Raw genomic sequence first — 18674 nt, forward strand, 5'->3', positions numbered from 1 at the left:
TTTTACTTATATTGCGCTTGTACACAAGTGTTTCAGAGCGCGGCCATGCAAAGAGGGAGGGGAACAAGGGAGAAAAAACAGAAAAACACTGATCTTACTAGGCCCAGTGACATTTAAGAAAGCGCAAGTGCATGGGAAAGGAAAATGGGGGGAAAGTGCATGGAAGGGGGCGGGTGAGTGCGAGGCAGAGGAGAGAAAACCTAAATAAATATTAAATAGAATAAATAATAAATAAGGGCAATAAACCATGGTAGTGCAGGCAGCAAGTGGCAGGTGAAAGTTAGTCAGAAAGGTATATCTGATAAGTGCAGAAGAAACGTGGGAAGGGGACTGTATGGGTACGGATACAGAACCCTTGTGCTGATGGTGGTCTGGAGGCAGTGCAGGAGGGTGGCAGGGTGAGTAGGTACCTGGGCCCGAAAGAACAGAGGGTGGCCAGGTGCACAGTGCGAAGAGAAGAAACAGATCAACAGGGGAGAAGGGGGACAAAGGCAGAGGCAAAGAGGAAGGTCTTGAGAAGTTTCTGGAACCGAAGATGTTTTTCCTCAATAAAACTGTTCAGAATAAAAATTAAGAAGAGATGATTGTAGTGTTGGGATATTTAAGATGAGGGAGGGAAAATGATGCAGCTGTGAGTAACCACAAATAAAGACAACTGTGTATCTGTCAGGTTTACTTTTAAATAAAAAGCAGTGCCACAGAATATGAATATTTTCTCAATTAGTGGATAAGTGGATACATAAATGGAGAACCGAAGAGAGACATAGTCGTTTTTTGTTGTGATTCACACACAGATGTAAACATGCATGCAAAGTATCATTCTGATGGAAGAAGGGATCATCAACGTGGCTAATTCATTGATTATGGGACGGATCAGTGGTTAATGTTAGGTAATCAATGTGCTGTATAGTGAAAAACAGTGTAAAATGACAGATTAGAATAAGAATGCCAATTTTAACTCTACACCCACTGGTTGAAGAGCAATAAAAAATGACTGCCACAAGTGAAGACAGATACCAGACAAAGTAGGATGATATAGAATAGTAGCATGGACCCTGGTTGATAGGCAAATGTTTGGATACCATTCAATAATGTCTTGCAGAAAACCTATGCTGGCGTTTCCGGTGATTCCACCTTTCAATTTTTTTCCTCAGATGCCCTTTTCTTTGGGCTTTATAGATAATGTCCAAGCCTGAAAAACAACCAAGAATAATAAACTGGTTGTCCCTTGACCATTTGTGACCCCTTGGAGCACAAAACTCCTTGCCAGTTTGTGGTAATTTCTATTCTGTGACTGAAATGGCATTTTGCAAGACTGCTTGAAGCTGAAAAGCCACAGGATTGGCTATTAAAGCAGTTGGTGTTCTGAAGTGCAGAAATGGTTACTGCAACAAACTGGATGGCAGGTATCTGCAGAAAGCTTCAATATGTAAAGTGAAAATATTCACTACGCTGGGGATGGCTCTCAACATAAGGTCTCGGTTGACTGCTGGTAAAGAGGCGGTGGAAAGTGGTTTGACTACCATCAGAGGATGGAACTAAGGGCATATAATAAGTCATCAGCCTTTTGCTCCCCATCATTATGTTTGCCCATCTTTGAAAGGGCACCCACTAAGAATTATTAGTAATCTGTCACTTGAATAGCACATGCATGCAAGTGTATGCAAAATTCATAGTGGGGCAAAATGTTTGCTGCACATTGCTCGTCATGCTAGATAGCAAGTTTGTGTTCAACTCCTTGGATGCAGCTTTTTGATTTGTCATGCCCATCTTTATTGTACTTCACCGGCTGAGAGAAATGTTAAAAGGGCTCGGAGCATCCCTCATGAGATGGATCCGAAGTCACATCTAACATAGGCTTTCAGGGTTAAGAGCTTGTGTTACACATTTAGGCATGGATATTTTAGGTGTTATTTAGGATTCATCCTCCAGTGTGGATTGGTATGGGGCAGTGGGTGAGTTAAACAAATCTGACGGTAGAATGGAGGTTTGAATCACTTATTTACCAGCCACATAGGTACTAGTAATTGCAGGTGGCCTGTAACCCACCAGTGTGGAGAAGTTTCCTGGATAGAACATATTGTTGAAAATCATGTTGCACCTTCACTACTGCAGCGGTTATTCCCTTGGATGGTTACCTTAGCCTTCTACATTTCCATTTGAAAAAGCCACACTTTAAGCCATGTTCCTTAGTGGAAGTAAAGGTGATGTGAATGTGTAGGTCTTCATGTCTGTAGATTCATTTGAGTGTGATCTCCTTACAGGTTGAGTTTCTAGTTGCTACATAACAGTATTTCGAAGGGATTGTGTCCTCCGACGTATTCCTTATCTTAGATATCTCCTTCCAGCTCTGCTGGCCTCGGAAAATTTTTCTCTAGAGGGCGCTGCGCGTCGATGTCCGCCGAGTCGATGTCCCTAGACAGCCGCCGTATCGACGTCAACGTCATCCTGCCTATAAAGGGCGCGCGCAGCGTCCGTTGCTTAGTTCCGTTTTTCCGCGCTTACTCAGTGCCTCGGAATACCGTTGCTCAGTTTTGTACACAATTTATCCTATTTACCTCGAGATATTCGATCCGTACTCTATGGCTTCCTCGTCGGAACCGACGACCCCTCGGTCCGGCTTCAAAAAATGCCGAGATTGTGGGAAAAAGATGTCGCTGACTGACCCTCACAGAGTTTGTCTGTGGTGTTTGGGAGCTGAACACCATTGTTCGGAGTGCGAGGACTGTATGTCCATGACAGCTAAGGCCCTGAAGGAGCGTAGGGGGAAGCTGGAGAAAGGTAAGACTTTAAAAGCTTCTTCTTCCTCGACGAAGTCGAGACATTCGTCTCCTCGTCACCATTCGCGCTCCAGGTCTCGGAGTGGGTCCCATCACTCCTCGAGATCGAAGCACTCGAAGAGGAGACGTCGAAGATCCCCTTCTCAGTCCTCCTCTTCCTCGGTTTCTCCAAAGAGAATCCCTTGCCCCACGAAACATAGCTCCCGGGCTGAATGGTAGGAATTCTGCAAAAATATGATGAGCGTCTTCGAGAAAGCGGCCTCGACCCCCTCGAAGACTGCCGAGAGCGATGCTCTGGTCAAAAACACCGCGAGTCGCAGTACCCGGCGAAGGAAGCTTCTCGAGCGCGAAACGAACCCTTGAGTAAAGCTATGACCTCAACCTTCTTCGAAGGTTCCGTCGACGCCATCGACGAAGGTTCTGTCGACGCCGAAGTCGGTGTCTTCGACGCCGTTGTCGAAGGGACCTTCGACACACGGGTCTGTCGACTCGACGCCATCTTAGACACCGGCATCGACACCAAGGAAAGTCACGGTTACGACGCGCCCAGTGGCTATCCCCAGGTCCTCGATGACGATGGCGTCGAGATTGTCGACTTCCTCGAGCAGAATCCCAATTCTATCGAGGTCCTCGAGGCCTCCGCCTTTGTTTTCGACGCCACGCCCGAAGCCTTCGACGTCGACGACATCGACGTTTTCAAGGCCGATTATGACAAGTTTGGCACCCTCTGCCTTGGAGATGGGTTTTACACCCTTTGTGAGTTCAGAACAATTGAGAACTATGTCCTCAATTATGGAAGAGGGTGAGCTATCTGAACAGGAAGACACATTTGAGTTGCGGGGACCTGCAACCCCAGTTAGAGAGGAGTTATCCTCAGAAGAACGCAGGTTAAAGGATCTTCATTATTCCTTACATGAGGCAAGTGGGTTAGACACGTCCCCTGAGGTGGAGTTTGCTAGGCCAGACCCGGGGTAGCATGCTGAAACCCCCTATAGAGCCTTAATGGCCAGGATCACAGAATTTATGGAGTGGTCAACACCTTCACAGGCTTTCCAACAAGATGACCTCACGGATATTCTTGACAAAGTTCCACAGGAGGTTCTTGTAGTGCCCTTTCATAAAGCTCTTCAGAGGAAGATTATGACGAACTGGGAAACCCCAGATGTCGTCCCGGCAGTAAATAAAAAACTTTCTACAAAATACAGGGTATCTTCTGCAGACCCGGAGTTTTTGTCAAAACACCCATCCCCAGAAAGTCTGGTGGTACAGGCAGCATCTTCTACTGACGTCAAGACTGTTTACCCTACCGTCCCATAGGACAGGGACGATAAGAAATATGATGCTATGGCAAAGAAAGTTTTTTTCGGCATGTAGCATGGCGTTAAAATCTGTTAATGCTACTTGCACCCTTGCTAAATTCAGCCATACACTTTGGGAGTGTGCTTCTACAGCGGCTGACTGCATCCTGGAGGGAGAAGAAAGGGAGGCGTTCCTAAATATCATACAGCACGGTAAAGACGCTATGTGCGAATCCCTCCAGACGGGCATTGATTCGGCTGACAGTATCAGCAGAGCAATGGCGGCAAGTACAACAACCAGGAGATTCGCTTGGTTGAGAAAGTCTGGTTTTGCCCCAGATGTGCAAGCCAGGCTCTTGAACATGCCATTCGATGGCTCTTCTTTGTTTGCGAAAAAGGCGGATGACTGTTTGGAAAAACTGCAAACATCAAAAGCAGCAGCAAAATCCCTAGGCGCTGCAATCCGTCAGACACCTTTTCGTCCCACAGGAACCTCTGCGAGGGGCAAGTCCTTTCGCTTCTACTCCGCATTCGGAAGAGGTAGAGGACGACCGGCTCAAAGGGGACAAAGAAGAACTACCCGAGGTGGACGGGGTAGATATTCAAAAGCCGCAGCAACAGCAGGTGCCTCTTTACCATCGGCATCTGCATCAGCCGCCCCAAAACCACTCTGAGGACTTCCCTCACAGGACACCTGTAGGAGGCAGGTTAACTCAACATCTGGCGGAATGGCAGGCTATCACGTCAGATGCTTGGGCATTGGAAACAGTTGCCCAAGGTTACTGCCTGCCTCTCCTGCGCATACCTCAGAGTCATCCACCGGGGATCAGCTCTCAGAAAGCTCCAGATCCGCTCCTCTTGCAGGAAATTTTGGACCTGCTAGAGAAAGGTGCCATAGAACCGGTACCTGTAGCGGAGAGGAACAAGGGCTGGTACTCCCCTTACTTTCTCATTCCAAAGAAAGACGGAGGACTGAGACCCATCTTGGACTTGCGAGAATTGAACAAATTCCTCAGGAAAGACAAATTCAAGATGGTAACTCTTTCTCAGATCCTTCAGGCCCTTCAGTTCCAGGACTGGTTGGGATATCTGGACCTTCAGGACGCTTATTTCCATGTGCCTATCCATCTCAAACACAGGAAATACCTGAGGTTCGCAATTGGCAACTCTCTATCAATTTTGAGTGCTGCCATTTGGGCTGACCTCCGCCCCGAGGGTCTTCAAGTTAATGTCGGTAGTGGCGGCAAGTCTAAGGAGGGAAGGGATTCACGTCTACCCCTACGTGGACGATTGGTTGATCAGGGCTGTATCTTCGGAACAAGCTCAGATCCAGCTAAATCACGTTTGCCACTCCCTTCACAGACTGGGCTTCTCCCTCAATTTAAAGAAGTCGCAAATGATACCATCGCAGAGACTCCAGTTCATCGGAGCGATCCTGGACACTTCCCTGGGAAAAGCCTCGCCACCAGAGGTGAGGGCTCAAGATATTCTACAGATGGTTACCAAGTTCCAAAATGCCCAACGTCTCCCAGCCTTCGACTTTTTGAGGTTGCTAGGCCTCATGGCATCCTGCATTTTCCTAGTGCCAGAGGCTCGCCTGAGAATGCGATCCCTCCAGTGGGCACTGAGGACTCGGTGGTCACAATTCTCAGGAAGAATGACAGATCTTCTTCAGGTTCCCGACAGGGTGGCTCGAGACCTTCAGTGGTGGGCCTGTCAGGAGAACATTTTGAAAGGAGAACAGTTTTGGCAACCCTGGCTGGAGATAACAGTAGTCACGGATGCCTCACTCACGGGGTGGGGAGCCCACGCCAACGACTTGGCCATCAGCGGTCGTTGGTCTCCATCGGAGTCCAGACTACATATCAACCTATTAGAGCTGAGGGCCATCAGACTTGCGCTGAAGGCGTTCCTGCCAGCTGTACAAGGGAAGAATGTCCTGATAATGACGGACAACACAGTGGCCATGCATTACCTCAACAAAAGAGGAGGCGTAGGATCACTACCCCTGTGCAGAGAGGCGATGCAGCTCTGGTTTTGGGCAATCCAAGAAGGAATCTCTTTATCGGCAGTTCACCTAGCCGGAGAGAAGAACTTGACAGCGGACGCTCTGAGCAGGCAGAGCACGGTCTCCCACGAGTGGGAACTAGCTCAGGAAGTCCTTCAAGAGATCTTCGCCCTTTGGGGAACCCCTCAGGTGGATCTGTTCGCCACCAGTGTCAACAGGAAGTGCGATCTGTTCTGCTCAAGGGAATTTCCCCCAAGAGGAGCTCTGGGAGACGCGTTCATAGTGGACTGGGAGTTTCCGCTTCTGTACGCGTTCCCACTGGTCCCTGTCATTCCTCAAATGATCAGGAGGTTGAGAAGATTCCGGAAGACCATGATCCTAATTGCCCCGGATTGGGCCAGGAGAACGTGGTACCCGGACCTTCTAGACTTGTCCATCTGCCCTCCAATTCGACTTCCACTCAGAGAGAGCCTACTCTCACAGAAGGGAGGTCAGGTTCTCCATCCAGACATCAAAACCCTCAACCTTCACGCTTGGATTCTGAAAGGCTGAGGTACAAGGATTGGGACCTCCCTGATGATGTTATGGAGGTGTTGCTTTCGGCAAGGAGGCCAGCAACAAAGTCTTTATACCGCTGCCGTTGGAACAGATTTTGCAGCTGGTGTAGAGAAAAGGATATCGACCCCTTTTCATGCGGTACACCAATGATTTTGTCCTTCCTACTCTATTTGGCGAATTCAGGCCTTCAAGTTGGCACCATTAAGGGCTATCTTGCAGCGCTATCCATCTTTAAGCGCACTGCGGAAGAACCATCCTATTTCAAGTTACCCTTGGTTATACAGTTTCTAAAGGGGTTAACCAATGTTTATCCCCCAAGACCATTCCAGGTTCCCCTATGGGATTTAAACTTAGTCCTAACTTTCCTGATGGGCACACCTTTCGAACCACTCCATTCTTGTTCGTTAAGATTTCTTACCCTTAAAACTGTTTTATTAATAGCTCTTACATCTGCTAGAAGGGTGAGCGAGTTACAAGCTCTTTCTTGTAAACCCCCTCATACAATCTTTCACAAAGACAAAGTTGTCCTGCAAGTGAAGCCTAATTTCCTCCCAAATGTGGTTTCTGAATTCCATATCACTCAGAAGATTACCCTGCCATCTTTCTATCCTCCTCATCCGGGGAAAGAGGAAGAGAGGTTACACAGGCCGGACCCTAGGAGGGCTTTAAGGTTTTACATCAGTAGACTGGCCAGGATAAGACAAACAGACAAGCTGTTTGTAGGCTACACAGGTTACAAGCTAGGGTTACCAATAACTAAGCAGACCATTTCCAGATGGATCATTCTAGCCATTTTGGAATGTTATAAACTGGCAGGAAAAGAACCCCCTCAAAACCTTAGGGCTCATTCGACCAGAGGTATTGCAGCTTCATCGGCCCTTAAAAGAGGAGTGCCAGTTAAAGACATTTGTGCGGCCGCCACATGGTCGTCCGTCCATACCTTTACACGATTTTACAACTTGGATTCCTCCTCCAGTTAAGAGACTAGGTTTGGAAGGGCTGTATTGCACTCTATTCATCAATAGAAGGCAGCATGAAGTCAGTACTCCCACCTCCAATAATAGAATACTGCTATGGGAGCCCAGCTAAGATAAGGAATACGTCGGAGGACACAATCCCTTCGAAGAACAAGTTACTTCTTACCTTGTAACGTTCTTTCGATGGGTTGTTCCTCCGACGTATTCCTTATCGACCCTCCCATCCATCCCCGCAGTTCTACTTCCCTTGTTGTTGCAGCTTATGCTCCTTCAGGGTGATTAGTCTAGTCCAGACAGAAATACTGTGGGCTACAAAACGGAACTGAGCAACGGACGCTGCGCGCGGCCTTTATAGGCAGGATGACGTCGATACGGCGGCTGTCGAGGGACATCGACTCGGCGGACGTCGACGCGCAGCGCCCTCTAGAGAAAAATTTTCCAAGGCCAGCAGAGCTCGAAGGAGATATCTAAGATAAGGAATACGTCGGAGGAACATCCAATCGAAAGAACGTTACAAGGTAAGAAGTAACTTGTTCTTCTATGGCTAATTAAATGCTTCAAGACGTTGCATACATCAGCATCTCTGTCCATGGGGGAAAAGAGCAACTTTTATACAACTTTACAAGTGTGGTGCTTTTTGATAAACATTTTGATGAGGATTGGAAATTCAAATGTTGTTAGTTTAGCCCCATATGGTAAATGTATCTAAGGAGAAATGTTAACTGAAGAGTAGAGCATATTTTGTATGGCTCTCGTCCATGCTTAAAAAAAAAAACTAAAAAAAAAATGCCAGTGTCGTTATCACCTGGAGAACCATATGTACCCTTGAGGCACTACTTTCTGATTTTAAAAATAGGGTCTGTTACTGCAATACTGCAATCCGTAGAGTCTGAGCAGACAAAATGGTTTACTCAATTCACAAGCTTTCAGTAATTTGTATGGTTTTTTCTTACTCTAGAAATAGATTGAGATAGTCATCTTGTGTAAACTCTCGAATTTCAAAGACAACCATCAAAGAGGTAATGCAGACTGTTTTCCTGATTATAACTATTGCTGGCCGTTTGCGTAAAGTTATATTAGGTGGAGGAGGGGAAATGCACACTGTTCAAACATTGTTGTCCAGAAAATCGAGATCCTAACAAAGATATTGACATTTTCTTCTTTAAACATTAATTTGCAGACACCAGAGACCCTACCTGGGCATACTAAAGCAAAGACCCATTACCGCGAAGATAATGAATGGCTGAAAGGTCAGCAGATTGGCTTGGGAGCTTTTTCTTCCTGCTATCAAGCGCAGGATGTAGGAACTGGGACACTGATGGCTGTTAAGCAGGTAAATGTTATTCATGTATATTACTACTCCTAAAACAAAATGAGCCAACCGTATATAGGTAAAATGGATGTTGCTGTATCTTGTGCCTATTCCCTGCGTGACTATGGGGATATCTAGTGGGGTGACCATGGAGCTTTGAGCCTTCCCGAGCTAGTGAATAATGGAGCCTAGTGTGGTATGCTGGTGATTCTCCTGGTCACCCACCTCTACTGTTATTGGACAGGTCACAGTCCTGTACAGCTTCCCTCACTGTTCTTTAGCAAGGCGCCCTTAGCCAAACGCTGACCATACACCCAAAAAGACCTTTCTGACAACATCACGCCAAGACATCCTACAAAGAGACAGACCCTTTGCCTACTAATTTTTCAGTACACGGCACTGCCAACAGGGAATCCTTAAAACCATATTCACCCCTTTTCTAAAAAAGTTGTGCTGGCTGTGTTTCGACTATTTAGGTCGGATTGGCAACAAGTAGTGCATTTAATTTGGTTTTCATTGATGCACTTTTAGCTTGTTATATCATTGTAAAATTAATTTGCAATTGGAGACAATTTTATTTCACAGGAAATATTGATTGTCCTTATTCCTGTGATGTTGTGTCTCCTACCTTTTTCTTAATCCTTTTTCTATTTTCTTATATTAGTTTTTTTGGCTTTCCTTTTTCTTTTTTCTTGGCTGTATGAGTCTGTTGGAATTTATAATAATTTCTATTACTTTGAGATTGGAATTTGGTTTGGTGCAATATGTTCGTGATTTATAATTGTACCATGCACTTTATGTTCACTTCATCCTATAATATGTTTACTGGATCTATATGCACTTTAACTGGAGAGATCCAAGATTGATTGTCCGATTTTATGCTGTTTTATCATGATTTCAGCATTATGTTTAATGTTATTATATATATATATATATATATCTGGCCTATCCCCTCATTGAGCTCCGACTTTGAGAGAAATGTATCCCGCTTGATCCTTCAGCGGTTGGATTCATGTGACCCCTTCCTCTCTCTTGTCTGTGGCTGTGTTTCTGGGGCACAAGCATCTGTAAATAATGTTCCTTTAAGGAAATACACCTGGGCAGGGGTGTGGGTGGAGCAGAACATTGAGGACCTTGATATGTTCCACTGTCCTCGAATATAAGCCTTTGTTTATGGTAGGACAGAATTCCACTTCCGGGGGTGGTTCTGTCCCATTTCAGCAGACTACTAAACTTTCAGCTTTATCCTGTTGGTTTTTCTGGATCTTTGACTTTAATGTTGTAGTCTTGGGGACTTCTTTTGAAGTCACCCTGCCACTGCACCTCTTTATGATGGGATTTCCTATGGTAGCCCATATTGCAAAGGCACCCCTTTTTAGTGCAGGGGTAATTCGATCACAGTACAATTGTGTTGTGGAATAGGATGGTTGACAGCTGTAATTTAGTTGTGGCTTCACCAGCGGTGCAACCGATCTGACCACATTAGTATCCCATTTAACCGGTATTGTATATTCTGTGGGATCGGTGGGCGGAGGGGAGGTGGGTACTACATGTTTTGTAAGCCGTATTCCATGCATTCCATGCCATTTTCCAGCCTATCTCTTGGTCTGTGGGGACCACAACGCAGGCCTAAAATGGCGATTCAGCTGACATGAGCTCACCCCAGGCCCAGTCCTGCACCCTCTAGTGTTTTAAATTGGCTTAGCCTGGTTTCCTGCCAGAGGGAGGAGCCCAACGCATATCATGCATTTGCATTTATAAGCCGAAAATTGGAACTTTTGTTCCTGCAAGATTGCTTCGTTCATCTTTGGCTAATCTGCTGGCCATCCTCCAGTTTAGGTTAGTAAACTGGGGAGCGCTCATTCTCTGTGCAGGCCTCGAAACTCGAACACCCTTCATGGCACTTACGGCCATTTGGACTTCAGACCTAAACTGAATACGTTTCTATTTCCGCCTTGATCTAGGTCCGCAGGAGGGGCTATACATAATTTGAGGGTTCAGTGAATCTGTCTTCTCTTGTTCAGTGCAGCAAGGCCCTTGGTAGGTGGATGTTTGAGCTTACTAAATGATACTCCATAGCATATCGTCCTGTGTGCGTGGTCCTGAGATTTGAACTTTTGTCAGGTGCGTCAGATCAGCAGGCCGCCAAAACCCTTGTGTCTGCCTGGTGTGTAATTGAAGGGCTGGTTTAGTCGAGTCCATAAGTAAATGTGCACATGTTGGGTAGATCCTGTGCAGTTCTCAGATCAGCTTATTATTACTTGAATTACTAGTGGATTTGCCAGAAAGAATGGCTGCTCATTTTCTAGTCTAAGCACTAGTTTGTCCATAATGGATGGGTCCTGGTGCATTTGATTTTTCCTTGTTTATTTTGACTTCAGGAATACATTTCTGGGCTGTCCCCAGTGCTTCAGATAAGATTTTAAGGTGGGAGTATTTTACTCCCTATTGTTAAACTTTGAGAGTAAATGTGATTTCAAGAGTAAAAATTACTCTTCTCCTTTGCAGGATTAAAATGTGACATCTAGCCGACGTGTGCAAAAACTGTATGGAAATCATTACTATGTGGCAGCTTTCAGCCTGGTGACAGAATACACCTTTCATTATTTCTCTATGGTCTGGCCATTTGATATCTCCTGTATATATTTAAATGTTGAAAACACAAAAACCTAGCTAATTACATAGTAAAGGAAACCTGAATTGTATTGTGTGTTTTGAGGTTCGATAGCAGAATTGTCTTTTGATGTTTAATGAAAGTCCTAATTTCCTGAAGCTATTACTACCTAATGGTATGCCAATTTTAGGATACAACAGTGCAAGAGAGGCAAGGATTCCATGCTAAATTCTATATCTAATTTCATGGTCAAATTGTTATTTACATATTGCTTTTGGTAAAGCGATGTACATATAACATATTTATCACAATTATCACCAAACCAAATTCAGTTCTCCCCTTGAGGATGAAAGGCTGAGTTGGCCTTGCCAAAATTCGGACGTGCATCCTGCAGATCGCAGCAACGAGCGCTCACTTACTGGCTAACATCCTTCAGAGGTCTGTAAACTGAGTATCGACTGAGGTATAATAATCAGTGCCTAGATGTTGGACGAACCATATATGAAGCGCTACGTAAGGTTAAATATCGTACCATTTCATTTACAAATGTAACATTTATTTGTTTATTGAACAGCACTTGCACTTCCTGAAGAAACAGGTTTTGGATGTTTTAATTGTAATCTTGAAGATTCGAGAGGCTAGAACATCTGTGATTGGTTTAATGTCAATCGTTCACCCTTGATCAAAGACTCTGCTGTCACTGACCATTTATAGTAATGTACCTACTGCAAAGTTGTATGGATGTAAACTAGACTGTGCATAATCATTTTACACACTGTTTTTATAATTGGAGTGTAAATTAAATAAGTGTAAAAAATATCTGCTTCTGCTTGATTATGCACACAACACAGGAACTCTGAAAAATACAATTGTGCAATACTGGCTTGCTTTCACTGGAAAAAAAAGCATAATTGGTTATAAAAGATTAATTCTCAATTGCAACTTTTTTTTCCATCTTGTTAATTCTAAAATCCTAAAATTCGAGATATCGATATCGATATATACACACACACACACACACACACACACTGGGATTGGGCGTGAGCGTTTTCTCTGCTAACCTGATGACTACATCCACCAGAAGCCCTTGCAGCAGATTATCACCTGCACCTGCGGTGAGCTGCAAGTCAACACAGCCTCCCTGATGACGTGTATTGGCACAGAAACCAGTCGGAGGAGAACACCAGTGGCCTGGAAGGTTATGCAGAGAACTGGAGTGCGCACCTTTCCTTGTTTTTTCTATGGAAAAAACAAGGAAAGATGCGCACTCCAGTTCTCAAAAAACAAGGAAAGGTGCGCACTCCAGTTCTCTGCATAACCTTCCAGGCCACTGGTGTTCTCCTCCGACCGGTTTCTGTGCTAATACACGTCATCAGGCTGTGTTGACTTGCAGCTCACCGCAGGTGCAGGTGATAATTATCTGCTGCAAGGGCTTCTGGTGGATGTAGTCATCAGGGTAGCAGAGAAAACGCTCACGCCCAATCCCAGTGTGTGTGTGTGTGTGTATATATCTATATATCTCAAGATGGAAAAAAAAGTTGCAATTGAGAATTAATCTTTTATAACCAATTATGCTTTTTTTTTCCAGTGAAAGCAAACCAGTATTGCACAATTGTATTATATATTTTATGTGTATGTGTGTATATATATATATATATATATATATATATATATATATATATATATATATAGCGTCATGAGATCAGCAAGTGGTGGGAGGAACACTCCCTCCAAAATTACATTGACGTTGGACGCATCCCAAGAGGTCTGCGAATATTGACTACACCCTCCTTTGAGGAACAGGATCCAGCCATGCTACAGGAATGGGGTGAATCCAGTAATACCTGCTCAGTTACATTTCTTAATATTCTGATTAAATATGCTCGTATGGATCGCCATAAGATTTTGGCCAAAATCCAGGATATTGAGGAGGAACTGGAGAAACTCGACCAGAGCGAAGAAGGAAAGAGCCTTTGCACTAGCGCTGAGAATGGATATAAAACATATGAGGAGGAAATTAAATTACGGAAACAAAGGAAGTTCATTAGAGATAAACAGGATTATGAACAGGGAAGAGTATTGACTTTTGCAAAACGTTTTGATAACCTTCGCAAAAACCTTCCCGCACCTGCAACTGGTACTACTGATGATATCCCTACTGATGTATCCTCCTCTGATGTGGACACTACAGAGAGTGAGGGTGAACAGCCCTCTAGAATGTTGAATTTTTTAGAGGAGATGAGACTATCGGGTTTAGAGGGTCGGCTAAACAGCGGAAAGAAAGCCAGAGGCCGAGGAAGAGGAAAACCCTCGGGCCAAAGAGGTGTCGAAAAAAAAAGGAGGGGGAGGCGTAGCATCTACACCAAGCGTGGACAAACCGGAGAGATTAACACGCTCTGGTGCCAAGAAATAACGCAAGCAGATCTGAATATACAGGACATGTCCATCATTAATTTGTCCTCGCACCCCCTCACCGATGATGAAACCAACGTCTTACAAAAGGGCCTTAACTTCTGCCCCTCTTCCAAATATGACTATGCTGAAACCAGGATAGACTTTGACAAATACATGCGCAAAGTCAGACTGAAAAAATTCTTTGCCATGTATCCTCCAAAATCCAAACCTAAATTGAATCTCCAAGGTGGCACAGACGTCTCTATACAAGATACATTCACTCTTAGAGACTTGGAACTTTTGTACACTGAATGTGAATTGGACACTGTTGTTTTGGACCAAGAATCCGTGTCTTTGTATGTAGACACCGCCTGGCCGGGGAAAACTCAACTTAAAGCAAAGTCACGCTTTAACCCTGCTTTCAATCCAGGTGGCCATATAGAGGCTTTTCAGGATTTGGTTGTTCATGATCTAAAGAAAATTAGGAAACAACGTGTGCCCTATAAATCAAATCAAATCTCACTAATTCACAAATTGACACTATTGAACGTTTGAGTATTATGAGTGACTGCATTATCAAACCATCAGATAAAGGCATGAACATTGTCCTCATGAATCGTGGAGATTATATTAAAGAGGCACATAGACAATTGTTGAATAAGAACTGCAATGCTAAATTGCCTGGTGATCCATCAGAAATGATGAGCGACAAACTAGGCCATCTTTTGCTGACCTGGAAGGAAAAAGATTTGCTGATGAGGATATCTGTTCTTACCTTCATCCCAGGTTCCCTGTGACTCCGACCATCTACTTCCTGCCAAAAATACATAAGAGCCTCGTTGGACCTCCTGGCAGACCAATTGTAACCCTATGCGGCGCTCTATTAGAACATACCTCCAGATTTATAGATGAGACCTTGCTGTCGTTGGTTACCACTGTGCCTTCTTATTTAAGGGACACCAAGGACTTTCTGAGCCGCATAGACGGTATTCCATGGGAACCTACTTTCTTACTCACAACACTTGATGTTGTTTCACTTTACACGTCAATAAGACATAGCGATGGTCTAAAAGCTTGTGAATACTTTTTGCATACACGTTCCTTGAATTATCTCCAACACTCGCAGATGATTCTAGAGATGATTTCACTTTGTCTTACCAATAATTGTTTTCTTTTTGACAAGCAGTACTACATGCAGCTCCAGGGGACTTTGCCCCCTCCTATGCAAATTTGTTTATGGGTTGGTGGGAAAAGTTTGTAGTCTGGCATCCCGGGAACAATCATCATACATCCAAAATTGCCCTTTGGTTGAGGTATATATATTGATGACTTGTTTGTTATTTGGGAAGGGACCAGTGCAGATTGGTTGGATTTTGTTAACATTCTCAATACCAATGATTTGAATTTACAGTTCACCGAGAGCCACAGCAAGACTGCTATTACATACTTGGATATTCTTGTTACTGTGGCTCAAGGTGCACTTACCACCAGTCTTTATAGAAAACCCACAAGCTCTAACATCCCACTGCATGCCATGAACAATCATCCTACCGCCCTTAAATGGAGCATCCCCTATGGTGAATTTATTAGAATACGTAGAAACTGTTCAAAGATCGAAACTTTCGACTATGAATGTGCCTATATGGCCAATAAATTCAAACACCGGGGATACCCCAAGAAAATTCTGGAGAGGGCCTTTTTGAAAGCGAGAAGCATGGACCGTTCTCAGCTATTGTTGGCTGATTCTGTCGATCGTAACAGGGCTAACACTAATGAAGCACGACTCATTTTGACATTTGGAGCTAAAGCACATAACATTCAAAAAGTGATGCAGCGCCATTGGGACATCCTTAAATCTGATGAACATTTGAACACCATTTTAGATGACCATTTTAACATCACTTTTAGGAGGTCTACCTCTTTTAAGGATACATTGGTTCCGAGCTTTGAGGCCAATCACCAAGGTAGTGATCAATGGCTGGCTAAACACTAAATCTAATGGCTTCAGTAAATGTTCCAAATGTAAAGCATGCACATATGCGGTTAACAAGACCCATTACATTCATCCCATCTTGGGTAACAACATCAAGATCGCATCTAGACACGGATTATGTGGTCTATGTCTTGAGTTGCCCTTGTAATATGTGGTATGTCGGCAGTACTAAAGGTAAACTTAAGTTGAGAATACTTCAGCATATTCGAGCCATCAAAAACATTGATTCCAATTATCCTATGGACTTACATTTTCAGTCCCATCATGAAAGCAAAATGGAAGGTTTTTCCTTTTTTGGGATTCAAACAGTGCTCAAATCACCCAGAGGTGGTAATAGAGAGCTACTGCTGAGGCAATTGGAGACACGGTCCATTTTGGACCTCGAGACCAAGAAACCTAGAGGTCATAATCTTGACAAAGAGTTGTATACTTTTTTTAGGGACCTAATAGGCATGCAATTTTCTGTTTACCAAGGCTCAACAATGGTTGGAGGCTAGGTGTTTTAGTATGTATCTTTTATGACCTCTTTAATATCCATTAAGGTTTCATAAGGTTTTCTCCTACCTCAGAATATCAGCAGTGCTTTTCTGTTGCCTTACTGTTTTTTCACAGTTTTTATGATAGGGTTTTACAGGTTGTGATTTCATGTACTAGTGTTCGCTCGTTTTGCACATTATTTTTAACATGTATTCTTGGAGGGCTAATTCACACTTTTTTATTTTTGTATTTTTGATTATGTTGTGTCACACTATGTAGGAGGGACTGACTCTACATGTGCTTTTTCTTGGTCATATAACCTTGTCTCGCTTTAAATATCTTTATATAGGGGTTTGTTATATATATTTCTTGCATTCTGGCTTTTTATTATAGAATTTTTTCTAACGGGTCTTTTTAAGCATGAATTAATTATCTTATTATGGCTGTAGTACTACTCGGGGGACAGGAGGTTGGCCTCAATAATTGAGGTTTTTTAGGGATATAGCACTTTGCACTTTTCTTGTGGATATGTTTGTTAAATTTTCTCCGGGCGTCCATGGTGGCTTGTTTCTTAGGGCCTATCAGTATGTTGCTTTACTTGAGGGAGTATGATAGATTTTAACCATTGAAACTTTGTTATTTTAGATATTTAATGATTTTTCTAAATATATTTTAAATAAACGTTCTGTTTCATACTACACACTCCTAGTCCATTGAGACTGACAATTATAGCCATCATGGACGCAGAGCACTGTGCACAGGATTATTGCTGTTGAGATTTTCAGGCTTATTCCACATTTTCTCATAACTTTTTTTCCCCTGCCCCTTCCTGGTACCTCTTACTTTTTATCCTTCCTTATCTTTCTTTTTATTTCCCCTGCTTTGTATTCATGCTGCTATGCACTTTATCGGTTACTCTTGCACTATGCATTTTATTCTGTCCATATATACAGCCATTTATGACTTGAATTTTCCTGTTTTTTAATCCCAGATATGCATGATGAACTCCCTGAGTATATGTATACATTGTGAGACTACTGACCATGAGATTTCATGCATTTAGCAAACGTTTGGACCTAGCGCCTTTTTTAAATTCAACTCGTGGGACTAATTATTGAGACGGTATGACTTAGCCGAGTATGCCAACATTAATGGCATAGGTCTTCTCTAATGGCCCATCATAAAGGGTTTTCATTTGACAGCGGCATCTGCTACCGGCTGTGGTTTTATCCATTGCATGTTTGTATTTTACACGCATTGTACACGTTTAGTGTTCCGTCTCTTTTTTGAGTTCCCACTTTTTGAATTTCGCGGCTGTGCAGGCTATTTGTCAGTTTGAAATTGGTGATTGCTGACTGTTATTATACAGTGTTGTACTTTATTTATTTGATGGTACATCAAAGCACATGCTGCCATTTGCACATTCCAATATGGCCGCCGAGTGAATTATACATTGTACTTTCATGTGGCTAGGTCCTCTCTATGCACTGTTACCATAGAGTTCAAGCGTTGCTTAAATGAGTCCTCCTTCTATGTTCTCCCTACTTACGTGATCAAGCGGTTGGAGGACCGTGAAACGCGTCGTTGTGCTCTTCAGGTCCTCCTCTCTGATGCACTTTGATTAAATAAAGGACATTTGGTGGTAACTGTTTTTGACGTCTGAGCCCTTCATTTTGCTGACGATTGGATTCTCCTGATTCAGCTGCTTTGTGGAGTGCAATCCATTGGTTTTGCCCTGTGTTGGGCTGAACTTTTGTTTGGAAATATATGTATATATGTGTGTGTATATATATGTATTACATGGCCACGGTAGTGGCCATGTAGTTATGGTTAAGTTGCTGTTTCCATAGGAAGAGCACTTTTTGGGCGGCTTATAACTTTGCTCTCCCTGGACGAATCCTCACCAAACTTTGCAAAAAAAAGTATCTGGGTCACTCTGAATTTTTTTGCAAAGTTTGGTGAGGATTTGTCCGGGGGGGGCAAAGTTATAGGGGGGGGTCCCAAAACTTTTTTTTTTCCCATAGACATAATGGGAAAAAACTTTGCTCACGCCTACAGCCCAAACCGCTGGACGGATTTACACCAAATTTGCAGCAGGAGCGGCGGCTTGGTCCCGAAAGCGTGCTTTGCTTTATTTGGTGTAAATCTGGCCAGTAGTTTTTAAAAAAATGACAAAAATGTAAGTGAAAAATATTAGTAATATCTGTGTTCGCTTCGCGGACACACTTCCCTGTTCGCTCCGCGGACAGGGCGGTGATTGGGC

At 43.6% G+C, this 18674-nt stretch overlaps 1 protein-coding gene across 2 annotated transcripts in view; it reads left to right on the top strand.

Annotated features, from left to right (window-relative positions):
- MAP3K1 (mitogen-activated protein kinase kinase kinase 1) overlaps positions 1–18674 on the top strand; it is a 752184-nt gene that overhangs the window by 581183 nt on the left and 152327 nt on the right. For both annotated transcript variants that reach the window (XM_069627298.1, XM_069627297.1), the window contains exon 15: positions 8802–8954. In XM_069627298.1, the coding sequence (XP_069483399.1) occupies positions 8802–8954 (153 nt within the window). The remainder of the gene's footprint in view (positions 1–8801; positions 8955–18674) is intronic.

This window comes from Ambystoma mexicanum, chromosome 6p (genome assembly GCF_040938575.1).
Source record: "Ambystoma mexicanum isolate Mex_15411 chromosome 6p, UKY_AmexF1_1, whole genome shotgun sequence".
NCBI classification, from domain to species: Eukaryota; Metazoa; Chordata; class Amphibia; order Caudata; family Ambystomatidae; genus Ambystoma; species Ambystoma mexicanum.